The 18,626-nt window shown below is 38.2% G+C and overlaps 1 protein-coding gene across 1 annotated transcript; it reads left to right on the forward strand.

Annotated features, from left to right (window-relative positions):
* Window positions 1-2,627: 2,627 nt before the first annotated feature.
* LOC139714964 (uncharacterized) lies at window positions 2,628-9,470 on the forward strand. Its single transcript, XM_071626613.1, has 3 exons — window positions 2,628-2,969; window positions 5,977-6,175; window positions 8,017-9,470. The coding sequence occupies exons 1-3, from the start codon at window positions 2,686-2,688 to the stop codon at window positions 8,590-8,592; spliced, it is 1,059 nt and encodes a 352-aa protein (XP_071482714.1). The 5' UTR covers window positions 2,628-2,685; the 3' UTR covers window positions 8,593-9,470.
* Window positions 9,471-18,626: the final 9,156 nt, after the last annotated feature.

The raw sequence follows: 18,626 nt of genomic DNA on the forward strand, positions 1-18,626 counted from the left end.
AGTCAAGTGCTCTTTCATTATGCTAGAAAAGTGATTCTTTTTTTTTTCTTTTTCTTTTTCTTTGTGTGTGTGTGTGTGTGTGAAATTTTCTTCATATTTTCTTTATGTTGTTTTCCACACATTATACCGTACGTCCGGATGTAACCCGTCTCCTCATTGCAGTATATAGTTCCAATACCAAAACTTTTAAAATTCATAACTTTGCATTGTCCCATTTTCCGCAAACTTTCACTAATAATAATATTCATTATGTTCTATACTACATGTACTTAAAATGTTGCTGCTTTCACTCAATCCACACTTCTCTTTGGGTTTGTGTTCCCTTCAAAGGCGGACGACCTGTAACTATCGACTGCGTGGTTGTTATAGTCAGTCTAATGCGGGTCTAGCATATATTCTATAAGAGAGTGTATAGTATTTAGGACCCTAGGCCTATAGATTTTTACTATCCCAATAGAAGAAGAAGAAGAACATAATAATTATTATGACGAATATTTTTAGCGTGGAGCTGTGGATCTGAGGGATCGTTAAAATCTATCAACATATACCAGAAAACATTTTAAGGCAATGGATTCATTATGTTTAAACATAATCCTATATGATAAGACTGTCCATTTTAAATACATGATAATAATATATTCATTATACAGTAAACCTCGGATAAGTCGACGTCGAGTGAGTCGAAAATCACTTAACTCGAAGCAAAATAAAAAGTCCCGATTTTTCCCTATGTATTTTCTCTAAGAAATATTTGGATAAGCCGAAGTACGAGAGTCGAATTTCGGCTGTGTCGAAGTAAAACAGTCAGTCCCTTTTGTACAAAATACACGTAGTTTACATCACTTGAGCCGAAGAAGATTTGTCTGGCATTCTCATTACATTTAGAGGAGAACAAAATAATCGGCATGTCGCAGAACCCCGTCCCTGGCCTGCTGCAGGTAAGCATGCACACTCACCGTACCGCTCTGCACGCATGTCGAATACATACACATGTATGTATACACACAGCACATCGATCCATGTACTTTATCCATACACACAGCACATCCATACTTTATCCATGTCAAGCCAGAACTCCTTGGTCAACCAATCGCTGCTTTAATATTTTAGTGACAGGCCAAGTGGGTGGAGCTTGTTTGTGCGTGCCCGGCTGGCTGTACAGTTTTGTTCAATGGAGGTAGGATGGGCCTGGGAGAGTGTTTGTCTCAGGGTAGGTTGACAGAGATGGCTACCTATGTTGCACCATAGACATAGCACATGCACATTGCCACATTAGCGCAGACATTCTCAGCGAACTACGTTTAACTACTAGGTACTAGTATTGATACAAATTCCATGTTCAATTTGGAACAAAATAAGAACATTATCTTCAAGAACAGACAAATTTGAATGCAAACACACACAAGCACGCACACACACACACACACATGCATGCAAATGTCCTATACTACATGTACATAACTGTGAGTCGAAAAAAAATCGACTCTCGCGAGAGTCGAATTTCACTTAAGTCGACGCATTTTTGTCAGTCCCGAGAGCTTCGACTCATGCGAGGTTTACTGTATTGTATATTGATATATTGTATTCATTGTCAGAAACAGTCGCTTTGAGGTGGCTTAGGCTAATGGGAATCAATATTGCAGTGGGTTTATATCGAATAGCTCTTTTCTTTTGGAAAGTTGATTAAGATCTTTTAACTATTATCATGAAGGTGTATAAGAGGAAATTTACATATGCGAAAATCAGCCCATGCATGGCCATATAATAACGTCCTTTCGATAACTGCAGGAATATCACGGGTGGGAACAATATTCCCATGCCTGACATTTCTGTTTTTATATCACTGTCCGGAGTCATTGAACTCACAGGCCATACCAACAGACAGGTTAACATTATTCAAACGGTATTATGCATGCCTTCCAAAGTCTGACGATGGTTCTTCTTGACAACCTGAAAGGTTGCCCTTAGGTTTGCCCAAACTTGCAACAATAGGTAGTGCATGATGTATGCAAACTGGCTTCCAAGTATTGACAACAATATTGTTTTTGAGGTTATATAAACAGGTTATAGCTCGTTACAACACAATCATGACGGATGAAACATCCATAGAATTAGTAATCCGGTCTACTCAGTATTCCTGAATATTCATTCATTGGCAACTAACCATTTTCTTTTCGTAATATCCTCTCACCGGCAACATTGATTAGAAACATTATTAGTGACTATTCTTGTATTTGCATTTTATCAAGGCGCTTGAAGCTCCTTGAATTGGTTTATTGTCATACACTGTCCTGTCCAGCTCACTGACTTCCAGCACGATATTTTCGCGACATGAAATTTGCGCCAATTTGGGCTGACAGTCTTTTTCGCGGAATAAAATTTTCGCGAGTTGCTTCTAATATTCATTGCGTATATTAGTGTAGACAAGAACTTTCACTTGCATTTTAATTTCACGAATCTTGGCTCTCGCGAAATTCGCGAAATGCACGCGAAGGGAGCTCGTCGACGAGGTCTCGAGCTAGTTGTCCGTACAAGCATCGTAGGTGGCGCATGGTAGACTCACATTTTTATTTACGTCGATGTGATGTGACAGTACAGTAAATAGCTACTGAGAAGAAGGAGGTAAATTGCGATAGCGATTCAGACCTTGATTTGCTGCAATTCAGCCTTCCTAATTGTGTCATCATGGCGCTAGATGTGCCATATATGACCTACATGACGCTCTATGTGATCTCTGCAAGTATCGTTTCGACAAACACTCGCTCTGCAACCCACTGGAAGTTGCAGGAAAGTTCCACTGGCGAGCTGCTCGTCCGACCCGTGCACGACGATGACACGGGCAAACTCCCCGGCGACGATCCAGTGATGAGTATCCTTGCCAAGAAATATGGCTTCGGAGAAACTATATTGACAACGGACGGCCAGGAATGCTTATCGTGTGGAAAAACGGGAGATGAAAAGAGTGATACGTATGTTAAATTCATATTTAGACCTTAAATGCTGTTTCTGACTTTATTACAATTAATAATGATATGAATCCATGGAATACCGAATAGATTTCTAATCAATGAAACAGATATACAGATACGACTATACGAAATAGACCGTCGTGGCCGTGTGTGTGAGTAAAGTAAAAAAGTGTAGAGATCTAGTGTAATGTGTAAAAATGTGAATGATGTACATAATGTAGTGATGGACATACAGACAGTGTATTCATTGTATGGTAAGCACTCCAATCATTTTGGCCATTGATGTGTCCACTGACAGTTTTTGCAGCTTCTGTTACATCATAAGGACATCCATAATTGCTTTCTGCAGGTGGTGTTTAAAACTGTTAATCATTCCCTCATAAGCATTAAATAGCTTTGATGTAGGCCTACCAGTACACAAGACCTGCACTGGCTGGCTGCAGTACGCTAATTCTGTTCTGCAGTAATTTCACTCAGTCTCCATGACTTTTAACCTTGATCCTTGAAGAAGCACTCTCCCTAAATGAGCAGTCATTTAATAGTAAAGTACAATGTACGTATCTGTATCTGTATGGTTTAGTCAGCAAAATGTCCAGGAAGACACATCCACACTAACTTGTAGAGAAGCACTACGTGTGGATAGAGCGCGACTATTGAAATTGCATCAAATTTTGCTTGAACAGGGACAATGATGGGCATTGAACCACTGCGTTGGGGAGTTGGTTCCAGTCTTTAACAGTCGTTATGAAGAAGGAATCCCGGAAAACTGTAGCTCTGTGTCGTTGTTGAATAAATTTTTGATTATTGCCTCTGGTGTCACGTGCATTGGGTTGGACATAATTATATAGGGGGACGTTGACTAAACCGTTTTTCATTTTGTACAACATGCAAATCCTCTGATGCTTTCTCCTTGTCTGGAGCGATTCCCAGCCCAACTCGGATAATGCCCTTGTAACAGATCCCTCTTCCCTGGTATAGGTGTTCGTGCAGAATCTGGCAGCCTGCCGTTGGATTCGCTCGAGAGAATTAATGGAGTGTTTAGTGGTAGGGTCCCAGACGGAGGATGCGTATTCGAGTATGGGTCTCACTAGGGCCAGATATGTAGCAGATTTCACTTTCGTATGATAATGACTGTTCATGATTAGCACTTTCATGTAGCGATAGTGACTGGGCAAGATTTCATCATTTTATTTACTCATGAAAATGGCTGCTAGAGCTGCTGCTGCTGCTGAATTCGAAATTCCTACATTTCAAATTCTTTTGATGACAAGCATCTGCTTTATCATTTATGAAACAAATTATACACATCATTGTGTTAAGGCATTGATTACCCATTTTCTAATCATCTTCATCAAAATGGTCATCAGTGTCAGACTGTTCCAAAGGTACCTTGTCTGGGTAATTCTTACTAGAGCCCTCACCAATGTGTTTTATACGCATACAATGTAATACTTTTACACACTTTATCATAATTACACTGAAGACCAGACATCAAATCTCATGGTATACCTGTGGGTAAGGTTTAGACTCAAAAACTTTGTGGTTAGACCAAGATGTTTTTGTCGTAAGGCAGCACTTTAATTAAGTATTTATAGTCTTTGTTGTGGTATTTGTTGCTACTTTATACAAACCTGTAGTTTTCTGCAGTTTGGCAGTAGCTGTGGACAAGAGGCTAGCAAAATGAGTCAGTCTATCAAATCAGTTAAATTGTGAATTCCTTGGTGCCAGGACATGATTGTGTTATATTGTAGAGGGAGTGGAATCTGAAAACAGAGGCAGACCATGCTTGCTGTACAATCTAGATAGCCATTGGTTAAAAAAATAACCAATATTCCAGTCCTTAGTCCCAAATACCCATATCTGTGTAAGTAGTTAAGTACATTGTATCTACCAGTCTGCTCGATCCAGGATGCCTGCTTATTATGAACTCATTTACTCGGACCAGAGTTTACAGATCACTTCCTTTTTAAGAAGTTACTGTAAAACATGATATATTCGCGGCACGAAATTTTCGCGAATTGGAGCCGACGGCCTTTTTCGTGGCAAGAAATTTTCGCGAATTGCCTCTTGCATTCAATGCATATAGTGTAGATAACAAATTTCGCGTGCATTTTAATTTCGCGAATCTTGGCGCTCGCGAAATTCGCGAAATTAAAATGCACGCGAACATTTCTCGTTTTACAGTATATCATTATATTGTTTGAACAACAAAGGGTATTTATAGTGTGAACGACAGGATTTAGTGCATTTATACCCACTTTCAGCACCATTCTCAGTGAGTCTTCCTGCATGCCGTGCCCTAACGTGGCATGCTGTTTTAGTGGTAGAGGGCAAAATTTCCACTGGTGGAACACAGCTGAATAGTCCCAACAGAAGGCCACTTACAAAATTGTGTGCTACAATAGAGATTATAGGGAGTTTTGTGATCTGTCTTTGGTGACCAAAGAAAAAAAAAAAAAAAAATTCAATTCAAAGGGCATTTTGTGGCAATCCAGCAAAGTGTGTAAACAGTCATACCATCATGGAAACAAAATGCTGTAAGGGTAGCCCCCCCTGGAGTAAAAAGCTCTCAGTTTATACAGTTGCTTTTGATTTGAACCATTTCATCCTATTACTGATCCATATCCGTGGTTCATCTAATTCTTGCCACAACCTGCCATCTCATGACTTTTCCAAGGCCAAGATCAGTCACCACTACTTTGCTTCAAACAACTAAAACACAACCACCACAGATGAATTATCTTGGTCATCTAACTTTGCACACCATGTATCATCCAAACAATCCTCATAAAGCTTTTTGATTTTTTTTTCTCTTTTGTTGTTGTTATGTCATCTCTTATGCATTTTCAGAAAGAAAAATGTTGTTGATTTCTTATCATCCAGGGGGCACATTTTTTTTCTTCTGCCCACTATGTATATTGTACAATTGTATTGCATGATATTCTTCAACAAGAAAATTTAGTTGACATTTTTCTAATTTCTTTTTGATTTCTTTGTTTTAATTCAGATCAAGCAGTACTTCAGACCCATTACACTGTGGAAAGCATGCAAATAAGACAGATTTCGACTATTTAAATGGTATCGCGGACAGATGGAAGCACCCAAGCATCCCGGAGCCAGAAGTCGCTCTCATCTTCAAAAGAAGCGACTCTGACCAGGTGGACATGTCGATGCTAGAAAACTCACTCCGAGAAACCATCAAACTAGTAAGCATTTTTAAGATGAAGGTGAAGGAGTTACTTGACAGCATGTTCCCAGTAGCCAGTCAGGACTGTGATTGTTCCTGGGAAATTGGTTTTCCACAGCAATATCTTGTCAGTAATGGAAAAAAAAAGAGGGTTTAGGGGCTTCTTTTCACTGGTCACACATGAAGTACCTGTATAAATGCATTACAGTGTACTCCTGTTATGACAAACACAGTTATAATGAAATTCATGTTACAAAGAAGTAAAAATTCAGGTCCCAGAATTACCATGAATATCTCTTCTATGTACTTTATTGTTCGGTTATAACAAAATTTCAGTACAATGAAAGAAAACTGCTGGTCCCAAGGACTTCGATTTAACTGGAGTCCACTGTGTCATAAAAAACAGTGTGCACCAAGTTTGGACAATCAATTGGTGCTCATGCATAATCGTACAGCCAAATATTTTGGTAGGTCTTATCCAGGACTCTGATCCTGTTCAGCAGTCTTGCCAAGAGTGAAGTTGACATGTGGTCGTCCCTTGTGATGCCCTGCTATGTTTGTGTAACTTTGAGATGGAGTAGTTCTCTCCATTCTCTGTTCCACCACACCCTGGGAGTACAGTGGACTCCACTCATTATATCAAAATTTCGCTGTAACCAAACAATAAATACATAGATACACAATAAAAAACATAGAACCGATAATTTTGCGACCTGGATTTTTATTTCATTGCAACCGGAATTTTGTTATAACCGTGTTCGTTATAAAGGGAGTGCACTGTACAAACCAGTCCAGCCTGATCCATATTGATGTGCAGCACACACAGAGAGTGACTGCTGCAAGGGTTCTCAGTGCAAATCCTTAACCCAAGGTGATGTTAACAGACAGCCTGGAAACCAAGAGTGAGCAGATCATAATACGTCAGGTAGCCTCATTATAAATCAAGGGGTTTGGCTATGACCTAAATGAAAAAGCAGTCAATATTTGTTTTGTAATTATACACCAATAATACCAAAGGTTTTGTTGTGAAAGTATTATCATTGACATACAGCAGAGATACATGTAACTGGTAAAGTAAAGGGCATATCTCATTGGAGGAGACTTTGCAGTAACTCATGCCACTTGAAAGACAAAAAAACAAAAAAAAATGGCACTTGTTCTCACCAAGGAGGTTACTCCATGGCAGATTTAAAGGCGTTTCAGAATTAGAGTTGAGATCTGTTAGGGCAAAATCATCTCGTAGGGTCATAGTATGGAGTTGAGATCCTTTTGGCCAACTCAGCACCTAAGGTCATAACATGAAGGTGAGATTCCTAGGGGGGCAACTCGGCTCCTAGGGTCATAGGATGGAGTGGAAATTCCTAGAGGGCAACTCAGCTCCTTGGGTCATAGCATCGAGTTGAGATCCTGTGGGACAACTCAGCTCCTAAGTTCAAAGAATGGAGTTGAGATCCCTTTGGGCAACTCGGCTCCTAAGTTCAAAGAATGGAGTTGAGATCCCTTGGGACAACTCGGCTCCTAAGTTCAAAGAATGGACTTGAGATCCCTTGGGGCAGCTCGGCTCCTAAGTTCAAAGAATGGAGTTGAGATCCCATGGAGCAACTCAGCTCCTAAGATCGTTGCAGGGAGTTGAGCTCCATGGGGGCAAACTCAGCTCCTATGGTCAGAGCATGGAGTTGAGATCCATAGGGGCAATGATATTAACAATCCCCCCCCCCCCCCCCCCCGAGCAGTCCATATTGTATGTATGTCACTGGTTGATGTGTTTTAATTTGCATGTATCTTTGTGTGTTCACTCCGAAGCACATAATATTGTTAGTCATATTTGTATGCATTCCATTTGTTCCCTATTTCCATCAGAACCCATCTTCACTGGCAGTCTTAAACCAAGTGGGAAATTTTTGGAGAATCAAAGGCAATACATATCTGGCCATTGAGTGTTTTCGGAAAGCTATTTCGCTCTCGCCGACCAACCCCGACATTCTTCTCAACCTGGCGAGGGTGCTGTTTAACCTCCAGTACCATGCCGACGCCCTCTACCTCACCCAGAAGTCCCTGCTGTTCAAGACGCCTGACCAGAACTCCTGGCTGCAGCATTTTACCCTTGGCGAGATCTATAAAGTGTTGGGAAACTATGCCGAAGCCACGGTGCACTTCCGGCACGCGTTGGACCTGAACCCCACGTTCCAGCCGGCAGAGGTGCACCTGCGTGAAATCGAGCAGCCCACCAAGACAAATGCCACTATTTATACCTTGCTCATCATCGGCGTTTTAATCGTCGCGGTGTGCATAGTTCTCTACCTGGTCACAGAGGTCTACATGAATAAGAATCCACTGAATCTCCGGCGGTCGTCGAAGATGCCGGTGCCGTGGGAGAGCTCAAAATTCCAGCTAGCCCCGCGACTACTGAAGAGCAAACGAGGAGGGTCGTACTAGGTGTGTGCAGGTGGCCAGTGGCTCATGTTTGGGGGGCTAGAGGCCGGCTTCTCGATTGGGTGCTGTCTCATGTAGACTAAGCACAGCTCGGTAAATGAGTCCTAATTGGAAGTGACTCATTTTGTTTTGTTTGTTTCTAATTTCAGGCATATTTTGTACCTTTTTATATAATTATGATGTTTTCTCGAAGGTACAGAAGGTTCTGATTGCATCAGAAATCCTTTCAAGTTTCCGTTCGTTTTGCCCTTAAAGGAGGCATTGGCGAATGTACAGGATCCAGTGAAGGTATGACAGATGGAGAATTTTGAAAGAGGCTAGGTAACATGCATGCATTCATGACAAGGTAACGAGGTATTGTGACTGAACATTTTGCGGGGAAGATTACATCATGCAGCAATATTGCCACTAATCGTAACTTCTGTCCAACACTTGACCACAGAAGTTCCTTTATAAGATGTCCCATCCCTCTCCAACAGCAATAACAACAAATTATAAAGACAAGACAGGAACAGGTTGGGCAAGCTATGAATATGCATATCATTAATTTCTGTATTTGTATATGATTCTGATTTGTTAATATGTGACCCGCTACAACAAAAGGATCCTAAAGTCGCTGATGGCTGAGCAGAGAAAATCGAGTTTGAAGTCACATCATCAAAATTGGTCAAAACAATCGGATTTCTGTTTTCGGCATAATTCTGTAGTCTAATGTTTTGTCTATCATCTGCCGAAATTTTGAAGCTAAATGATAATAGGAAAGGCAAGAAATCACCGTTTTTCTAGGCCATGATTTTCCGACTTTCAACGTACAACCTGTAACTGAAACGTGTCCAAAGATTTGGATTTAGCGCCCCAGCTAGACTCCGCCCATAGCAACGAGGGAGTTATCTTATTAGTCAGTGTGTGGAACCCTGATTACTGATTGGTTGTGCGTAGAAAATACAGTGGTATACCAGGTTCCCATAAGGAACGGGTTAAAATGTTATTTGAATATGATTTAACATGCGATTTGAATTTTAAAAAAAAATTTCCTTACAAGTGTTTGACTGACTTGAAAGGCTGATGCTAGATGAAGATGTTGAAATGTCAAATTCAGGGAGTCTATAATTGTTTTGTTTTGTTTTGTTTGTGGGGTGTTCATGACTTTTCTTTTTTTTTCTCTCTTTTTTTTTTATTTGGGGGGGGGGGGGTCATGATCGAAAAATGCACAGAAAATGGGAAGATAATATTTGGGTTTATGGAATATATCCACAACCAAGAAGTTTGTGATACCACTGGAGAAATTAAGAGTTCATGTTATGGGTCCTAGACAAAAGGAGATTTTTTTTTTTCCTTTTTCTTAATGTATGAAACCATAATGCATTGTTTGGCTGTCCCACGTCTGGTAAACACAGACACAGCATCTTGCTTGGATAATGACCTTTTCACTAAAACTGACATAAAGGAATATGGACTTGTTGAGCAGTACACTGTACAAAACGATGTAAGACTCTCATTTCACTGTGTGTTGACTTGAAAGAAAAAAATACAGTGTACAATAAAATCATTTAATGTATATCTACTATTTCCATATATATGAATGGTACATTCCTTCCTTTTTTTAACTATTTTAAAAGCAGATATCGTACCCTGTTTGCCCTCAGAATGATAATTCCTGGCCACCAACTGCTTGTTCAGAACTTCCTAGAACGCATTGCAAATGAGGGCCAATACACTTGCTCCCACATTTGCTGAGTCTACAAACTTTGTAGCATACTGAGGGTTGCATCAATTAAAGGGACTGTACAGTATTGGTTGAGGTGAGGATTCAGCTTGTAACATTTTGTGAGATATATAGAAACCACTCTATGATTAATGTTAAAGAGCATAATGCGCTGGGGCGACAAGACCTTGTATCTACAAAATGTCAAATATTCAGGAGAGCTGAAAAACATGGCAGCCAAAGCACTGTATCAAAATAATGGGAAAGCTTTTCCTTTGACATACACTGTATCATGGTGGCTTCATTTTGGGGGTAAGACAGCTAGGATTTGGACAGGACATCACTTACCTGATTATCTGCCCATTAATTAAAAAGAGCCATTTTCACCAAAATTTCAGATCCGAGGTCTTGTCGCCCCAGCGACGATACAATTCTAAAGGGGAATCAAAAGTTTATTTGATGAAATTCTGTTTTGAAATGACTGAGATATCTTAAAACAAAGTACTAGTAAAACAAAGGGATCGTGATAAAAGTCGTGGCCTGTCAATGTTATTAGGATTGCTTTTTTTTTTATATCTCAGCCATTTCAAGGCCAATTTTCACCAAATAAACATTGAATCCTTCTTGAAATTACATGCTCTTTCGTATTTCATAAGAGATTTCTCATTATATCTCTCTCAAAAAAAATGTTATACAAGTAAACCTGAATCCTCACCTCAACCAGTAGTGTACAGTCCCTTTAAGATTCATGAGAATGCCGTGTCTGAAATATGGAATATACCTGCAGTTGATGCTAATACTGGTTGTTTGGTGAAGCATTTCAAAGTTGAGCTAAGACTACTTTAGCCTGTCAAATATTCAGTCAATCTACAGTCAAACAGTGCAGTGTTTTTCTTCATCTGTGTGGTGTTATAGATGGAGTAGAAAGAATTGCTCTCCTTTGAAGTCATGTGGATCACACTTCAGGGGATGCTTTATTTGAAAGATCAAATATGCCAGATTAAAGATAGGAAACTAATAAGTGCAAATGTGCACATCATTGAAAAATATTCAGCTTTTAAGAGGACCCAAATTTCATTTTGTTTCGATCTGCACTCTATGAGGAGAACAGAAAAAGGTGTATAATTTTGATTTCTGTCATCGGCCGTTCTAAACGCATTCTAGTAATTCATTCAAAATTTTACATTGAAATATAACTGGTAATTTTCATGAAATCTATAACATGACTCTTTCTTCATCCCCAAAGTTTGTGTTGGAACTAGAGCGATGTCGAGCACGGCTTTAGAGTATGTGGGAATGTTAGATGCCTCACTTAACATTTTGGAAGGTCAGAAGCCACTTTGTGTGCAATGATTTCAAAGAGTTGCCTATCAATCTTTAACACGTCCGTGATTATACATAATTGATATCTCATGTGAAGGTTGTGAAAGTCACATGCCCAACCAGTTAAAGGGGAAGTTGGAGTGTAGCATTCCTGCACCTATTTCATAATTTATCTTTTAAAACGATAATTCTCAACTCTGCTATATAGAGACCATCGCTCATGTAGTAAATAAAATTCAAATAAATCGCTTGGTGTTTGATAAAGAAAATTCTAAGAACAAAAAAAACTTGCTGAAGATCAATACTATGATATTATAGGTCCTAACTAAGAGGGGTGTTCATTGGTCAGAGTACTTTCTCTCGTTTGCCAAGAATATTCAATTGCTTCTTCTTCTTTTTTTGAGACCTGATATTGAGGTATCTGCCTTGCATAGTGCAGTGCTGACACTTCGTAACTGTACTCCAGTTTTGATATGTCCCACGTATACACCAGTCAGAGACTTGCTTTCTTTCCGTGTTCGATAAAGTTTGTTATTGACATTGAATGTCCAAATATTGACCTCTGTTCTGTAATTATCAAGTTTGCCCTTCGACTGTCATACCTTCCTTTCAACCATTATTGTGTGACATTTACCGGAGATTCGACGAGATTGCTCAGGCTTTAATAGAACAGTGACCCCAAAGTTATGATAATAAATTATGGCTATCCACCAGTACTATAAGAATTTGATGCAGAGATACCTGGTGAACCACTTCTGGTCTCTTTGGCCCGAATTCACGAAGGTGGTACAATCTTTGTCTATGGTTTAAACCATGGACAAAGATTGTACCACCTTCGTGAATTCGGGCCTTTGTGATTCTGGTGTGATGTCAGTCATGTCCTCTCACAGCTGGTAATTTTTTGGAAAAGCATCCTATGAAATGAAGTGGTCATCAACCTTAAAATTAGGATTTTGCCCTGATTTTGTTCTAGCATGTGGCGAAACCATGGTGCATGTGAGAGGTTCATGTCTAAAAAAAAATTGTTCCTGACGATCTTGTTCTCAATGCATGTATGATGTACGTTTAATGGGAAGAATGAAGCGAAGACTCGAGGGGGATCCGGGAATCGCACTCGTTAATTTGTGAGAGTTGTGCAGGGTTGGCCCAAAGAGGGAGCCCTAGCTGGTTTGTGTATCTCTATATCTTTTGAGGCATCATTGCCATGCTGCAATAAAATCTTCTTTTTCTTACTGTGAACAAAATGTGTGACTTTCGTCATCTCAGTGTCATGTGTATGCTGCTGTGTGTCAATCATCATGTTGTTGTTGTTGTCTTACTGGTCTTGTCTCTTTATTGATATGTATGTGAGTAATATATGTATACATATATAGACCTATCATATATATGCAATGAATATGATAGAAAATATGATTTCTATCATGTATCATTGAGAAGTTACAAATATTTATGTGCAATCGAAATTAATGATAATAACGATAATAATAATGATAATAATAATAATAATAATGATAATGCTAATACCGTATGTATGTATTATATATATATATATATATATAATACATATATATTATAACATACAATGAATATAATGTAAAATATGATTTATATCATATATCATCGATATATTACAAATATGCAATGTATATTATAGGTTTTCCGGCCAATTTCGCACTTTTGTCAGTCCATTTGATAAAAAGTTCATTCAATTTAGCGAAAATCCTCGTCACTGCACATTCTGTCATTCGAAATTGCAAGTTGGTCGTTCAATTTAGCATTTCGATCAATGAACTTTGCACATGTGCCTTTCGAATTCGTAAAACGAGCATTCAATTTGGCACGTGGTCTTCAGTCATTCAAATTCGCCAACAGTGGCCGAAAGGGGTATTTCAGTCATTCAATTTCGCGTATGGGCAGTCAAATTCCTAACATGTTCATTCAAATTAACGTCATGTTATTTCTTTCTTGAAAAGTTGATAACATTTAAACGCGTATTTCTATGTGACTTTTTGTTTCATCCACGCACTGTTAAGCAGTAAAAGTATCATATTTTTACCATATATGGATAACTCGAGTTTGTTGTTCTGTAACGCCCCTTTTCTTTCATACATGTTATTTTAGGCCTACATGTACCAATACTACAGATTAACTTCATCTTCTTACAGTCATGACAGCACAAGTTAGATACAGACGTATTTCTCAAGAAGACAGAATAAGAATTATAAATAGCAACATTTGATGATCATAACCTTGACTTTCTAGAACTGGCCGACACACTCGGAATAAAGCACTCAACGGCCAGATAAGTTGTGGCCACATGATGTACTATATCTTCGGACTGAAGAATCACTAAGCACATTGAAGAAAAAAAAAACTGTTGCCAAAATCTCTAAATGAGTTCGAAAATATGAAATGTACTGACGCTTACAAAACAATAACTATGTTGACAAAAAAAGAAGAAGAAGAAAGAACCAAGCGTTAACATGACTAGTGTGCTAAATTGACTGCAAAAGATGTTAAATTGGATGCCCAAAAATGAATTTGAATGAACGAGTGCGGCAAATCCGTAATCACGTGACTATATCATTCTAAATTGAATGAACGAATAACGAAATGGTGCTTGTTTTACGAATTTCAATTGAAAAAGTGTTAATTAGAATGAGGCTAAAGGTAATTTGAATGCTCCAAAATGAATTTGAATGAAGAGATCATGAAATTGAACTACCGAACATGTCATCTACGTTAAATTTCGCTAAATTGAATGCAGCAATTAGGAATTGGACTGACAAAAGTGCGAAATTGGCCGGGAAAACCTATATTTGTTATCTTCATTATAATCATAAGTAACATTATCGTTATCATTATTTGGTTACAGTTACGATTATCACCACTACTACGGTAATAAACTTAAGTTTTGTTATAATCACCAACATCAACATCTTCATTATAATTTTAGAAGTGGTGTAGTTGTACAGTTTTAGTAAAAGTAAAGTACAGACGCTGTTTATGTGTTAACTTCTGTTATGGTAACTTGCATTAATGAAGCTACCCAAATTTTGCCAACAACAATAAGTGCGATAACCAAAGCTTCATAATAGTCATGCTTGAAGTGAAATTCCGTCCCATTTTTTTTTTCAATGTACATCAAAACACCAGAGTAAAATCGGACAGAATTACAACAGTTTTATTACATCGTACAGGCCCGTAGCCAGGATTTTTCAAGGGGGGGGGGGGGGGGGGGGTGCGGTCACTAAAAAAACGGACCTTCGGTACCAATACCAATGATGACACACACACAAACACACACACACAATTATATATATATACATATATATATATATTCTTTGGACGACCGAACTACAAAAGTTGTATAAGAATTTGCGCGCGAAGCGCGCCGCAAATTGTGAAATTTAACTGTTTTAATGACGTTTTAAAGTCTCGAGGAAATTTGTAATTTTGTCTGTTGCATGCAATCGCGTTACGGTGTATCATCTAGGAAATAGTAAAAACTCATTTTGCCAGGAAGTTGCAAAGTTTAATTGTGTTCGAGACTCTGCGCGCGTAGCGCGCCGCAGATGAGAATAGTGATTTTCCTGGTGTTGTTTTAACTTTTATTTTTTCTATTGTATACTCGCGTTAGCAGGCCTGAAGCCAGGATTTTTAAAGGAAGGGGGGATTGCGTTGATTAACAAAACGGTCCTTTGATACTGTCCCGGGAGGGGTAGCGACAATTAAAAGGTGGACACCATGCTCATACATGGACTTTGAAAATGGCCCCTAAACGAGTAATGATGATATGATTTTTTCGGGCCTTAGAAACAAGTATTCCTTAAATGTTTCCTGTACCCTAAAGAAGTACTTCATCATGATTGAACAATATACCATTTTCCCAAATTTCGGCCTTTTTGATACCCTTTGATTATAATTATACGCTCGTACATCACACTTTCCATCTAATCCGTGAGAAAAAACGACCCCTATTACGCGTTTTCTTTAGCGAGTATGGTCACGGTGTCCACCATTCAGTTGGAGTTTTCCATCCCATTGGATGCTGTTTGGAAGATGAAACATTCACTTTACTATACAGTATATCAGCCGTTGGTATGAGAGTTTGTCAAAAACGAAAATAAAGAAGAAAATTTTTAAAACAAAATGAATTGTAAATGTGAACCATTTATATTTTGCCTCCTTGTGGTAGGATATTTCCAACATTTCCGAACTTTCAAATAATCATTTTAGATTTAATAATATTAAAGGTAGTAGATCCGATTCGCAAACATCTCCAATATCAGTCAAATGTCATATTAACCATCATGCTAAGAAGGTTTTCTTTGTGAAATTTGGAGGTCAGTGAAATTCAAAAATTAAACATCCGTTAGCCATTGGAAGAAGTTGAGTGCAAATTCAGACCTCAGGCTTAGTGCTCAGATGTTTTCCTATTTGATTTGATCTGTCTTACTGTGCACACTAAGATACATACTGGAATGGTTATTTCTTATTTATCAAATTATAGTAGCATATTTGGTTACTAGCTGTCTCTAGGCATTTTCGAATTTGGGCTGCAAAGAGATCCACTACCTTTAAGTTAGAAGAGAGATAAGTAAATAATGATAAAATAAACAAACAAAAAAGAATGAGTTTCTTTTGTAATACTATCTGACAAACTTTTTACTTTACCATTTTACTTCATAGCTCAGCACTTTCCACTCTCATACCCTCTTACCCATTACATTTAAATGAAATACAACTAAAATAACTTTGCGTGCCTGCATAATACTCTTTGGAAATTATAAGTGAAAATGTTCTTAGGTTTTGGCTCACTTTAAAATGAGAACCAATAGAACTGTCACAACATGAGAAAATGTATAAGTAATAATCAACACTACATTTCCGTATTTGGCCTGCAAAGAAATCCGCTACCTGTAAGTTAGAAAAGAGATTAGTAAATAATGATAAAATAAACAACAAAAAAGAATGAGTTTCTACCGCCGTATCCAGAACAGAGCCTGAAACGGTGCAGGCTCAAGAAATCGTTTGTACTATAATACGTCTTGAAGTACTGTGTGATACTGTTGACTCAGACTTCTACAAAGCTGTAAGTGAGAATTGTAATCCAATCCGACTCATTACCTGAGATATTTATGAAAATATATCAATAAAGAATGTAAATTAAATAACGATGCGTCACAATGCAGTCTAACGCTCTCACAATGCTATCATACATAGGGTTTTTCACTGACTGTTTTTACTCCGGAGCTCTTGCAATATTCAGGCTTTTGTAATACTATCTGACAAACTTTTTACTTTACCATTTTACTTCATAGCTCAGCACTTTCCATTCTCTCTCATACCCTCTTACCCATTACATTTAAATGAAATACAACTAAAATAACTTTGCGTGCCTGCATAATACTCTTTGGAAATTATAAGTGAAAATGTTCTTAGGTTTTGGCTCACTTTAAAATGAGAACCAATAGAACTGTCACAACATGAGAAAATGTATAAGTAATAATCAACACTACATTTCCGAATTTGGCCTGCAAAGAAATCCGCTACCTGTAAGTTAGAAAAGAGATTAGTAAATAATGATAAAATAAACGACAAAAAAGAATGAGTTTCTACCGCCGTATCCAGAACAGAGCCTGAAACGGTGCAGGCTCAAGAAATCGTTTGTACTAATTAAATATGCTCAAATTCGTCAAATTTGGACTGTTCGCCATAGACAATTCTACTCATAAGGTACTTTTCTGATCTAATTTGCGTCACTGCTACAAATGTTACAATAAAGATATATACACATAAATAATCCCTAAAGTGTCCACTTTCAGAATCCGGGCGCCCCAAGTTTGCTTCTTAAACAGTTTAGAAGTTATGGCAGATTTTGTGAAAAAATGCGTCGATTTTTGACCCGTAGTTACGTGTTGTAGCGTTCGCGCGGAAGCGCGGCTTCGCAGATGACCGAAAGTTTTCAATATGTAATAGCTCGCACAAATTGATACATAACATTTGTGTTTGTGTGCATGGGGACGATCCGATGGTTCATACAACAAAAGGGTTTCGTACAATTATTTTTAACATTGTTAAACGTACTCTTCCACATTTACGTAGCATATAATGTGTCTTTATATTTATTTGGATTGTTATCTTGAGAATTGCTAAAAACCGTTACTGTATTATGAAAAAGTGGACCTTTCAGAATTGGGGGAGGGGGGGGGGGGGTGCGTACGCACCCGACGCACCCCCCCCCCCCCCCCCCCCCTGGCTACGGGCCTGTCGTATAATCAAGACATAAAAACGGAAGTCACAGAATGATATAAAAAAGGAAATAAAATGCTTTCAAGGAACATTTATAAGCCAGAAATGCACATCAGAAGTTTTGAGATTATCATACAATCACCTAATATGGCTCCTCCAATGGTTAGTATGCAAACATTTTATAAACGTCATGTTTTTTGTTCATAATGTTTAATATTGACTACAGGTCATTTCTCTTAATAGTCGTTGTCGTTGGGTTGGTACAAATTTAGAAATACACATGTACATGTAGTTTGATGCGAAAGATACAACTTTAACTCCATGTTCAATTATCAGTGTTGTGTCTTCAGGGGAGCTTAAGCGAGGTATTTTTTTTTTCAGTTGAAAATGTGAGACATGTATAATGATGACGTGATCACTTCTAATTTACATATCATGTTGTTGCCAACTATAACACCAGTTTCATGAAAGCATATACAACTTCAACTTGCGTATCTTTTTTATCATTATTTGGGGGTTCTTTAGGTGTTGGTGAAACCGCTATTCTTCTCTTTGTCTGATTATTATATTATTGGTACATGTATTGAAGCAAACAAGCGTGGTCCGAAATTGCAGTTTAAAGTGCGCAGATATACTCCATGTTAAAGCTTCAACACAATGTAGATAAAATCAAAGCACATTTCGTTAAAACTAATATGAAAATTGGACGTGAAGTAAGAAAACTATAATACTGAAGTTTAAAATCTCTTATGCA

The sequence above is a fragment of the Diadema antillarum genome, unplaced genomic scaffold (genome assembly GCF_040938485.1).
Source record: "Diadema antillarum isolate AM-2024a unplaced genomic scaffold, OU_Dant_1.0 seq00002572_RagTag, whole genome shotgun sequence".
In the NCBI taxonomy this organism is placed as follows: Eukaryota; Metazoa; Echinodermata; class Echinoidea; order Diadematoida; family Diadematidae; genus Diadema; species Diadema antillarum.

Coding starts and splice junctions, on each gene's coding strand:
- LOC139714964 (XM_071626613.1), top strand. CDS start 2,686: ATGGCGCTAGATGTGCCATATATGACCTACATGACGCTCTATGTGATC. Junction 2,970..5,976: donor GGAGATGAAAAGAGTGATAC/GTATGTTAAATT, acceptor GTTTTAATTCAG/ATCAAGCAGTACTTCAGACC. Junction 6,176..8,016: donor TCCGAGAAACCATCAAACTA/GTAAGCATTTTT, acceptor TATTTCCATCAG/AACCCATCTTCACTGGCAGT.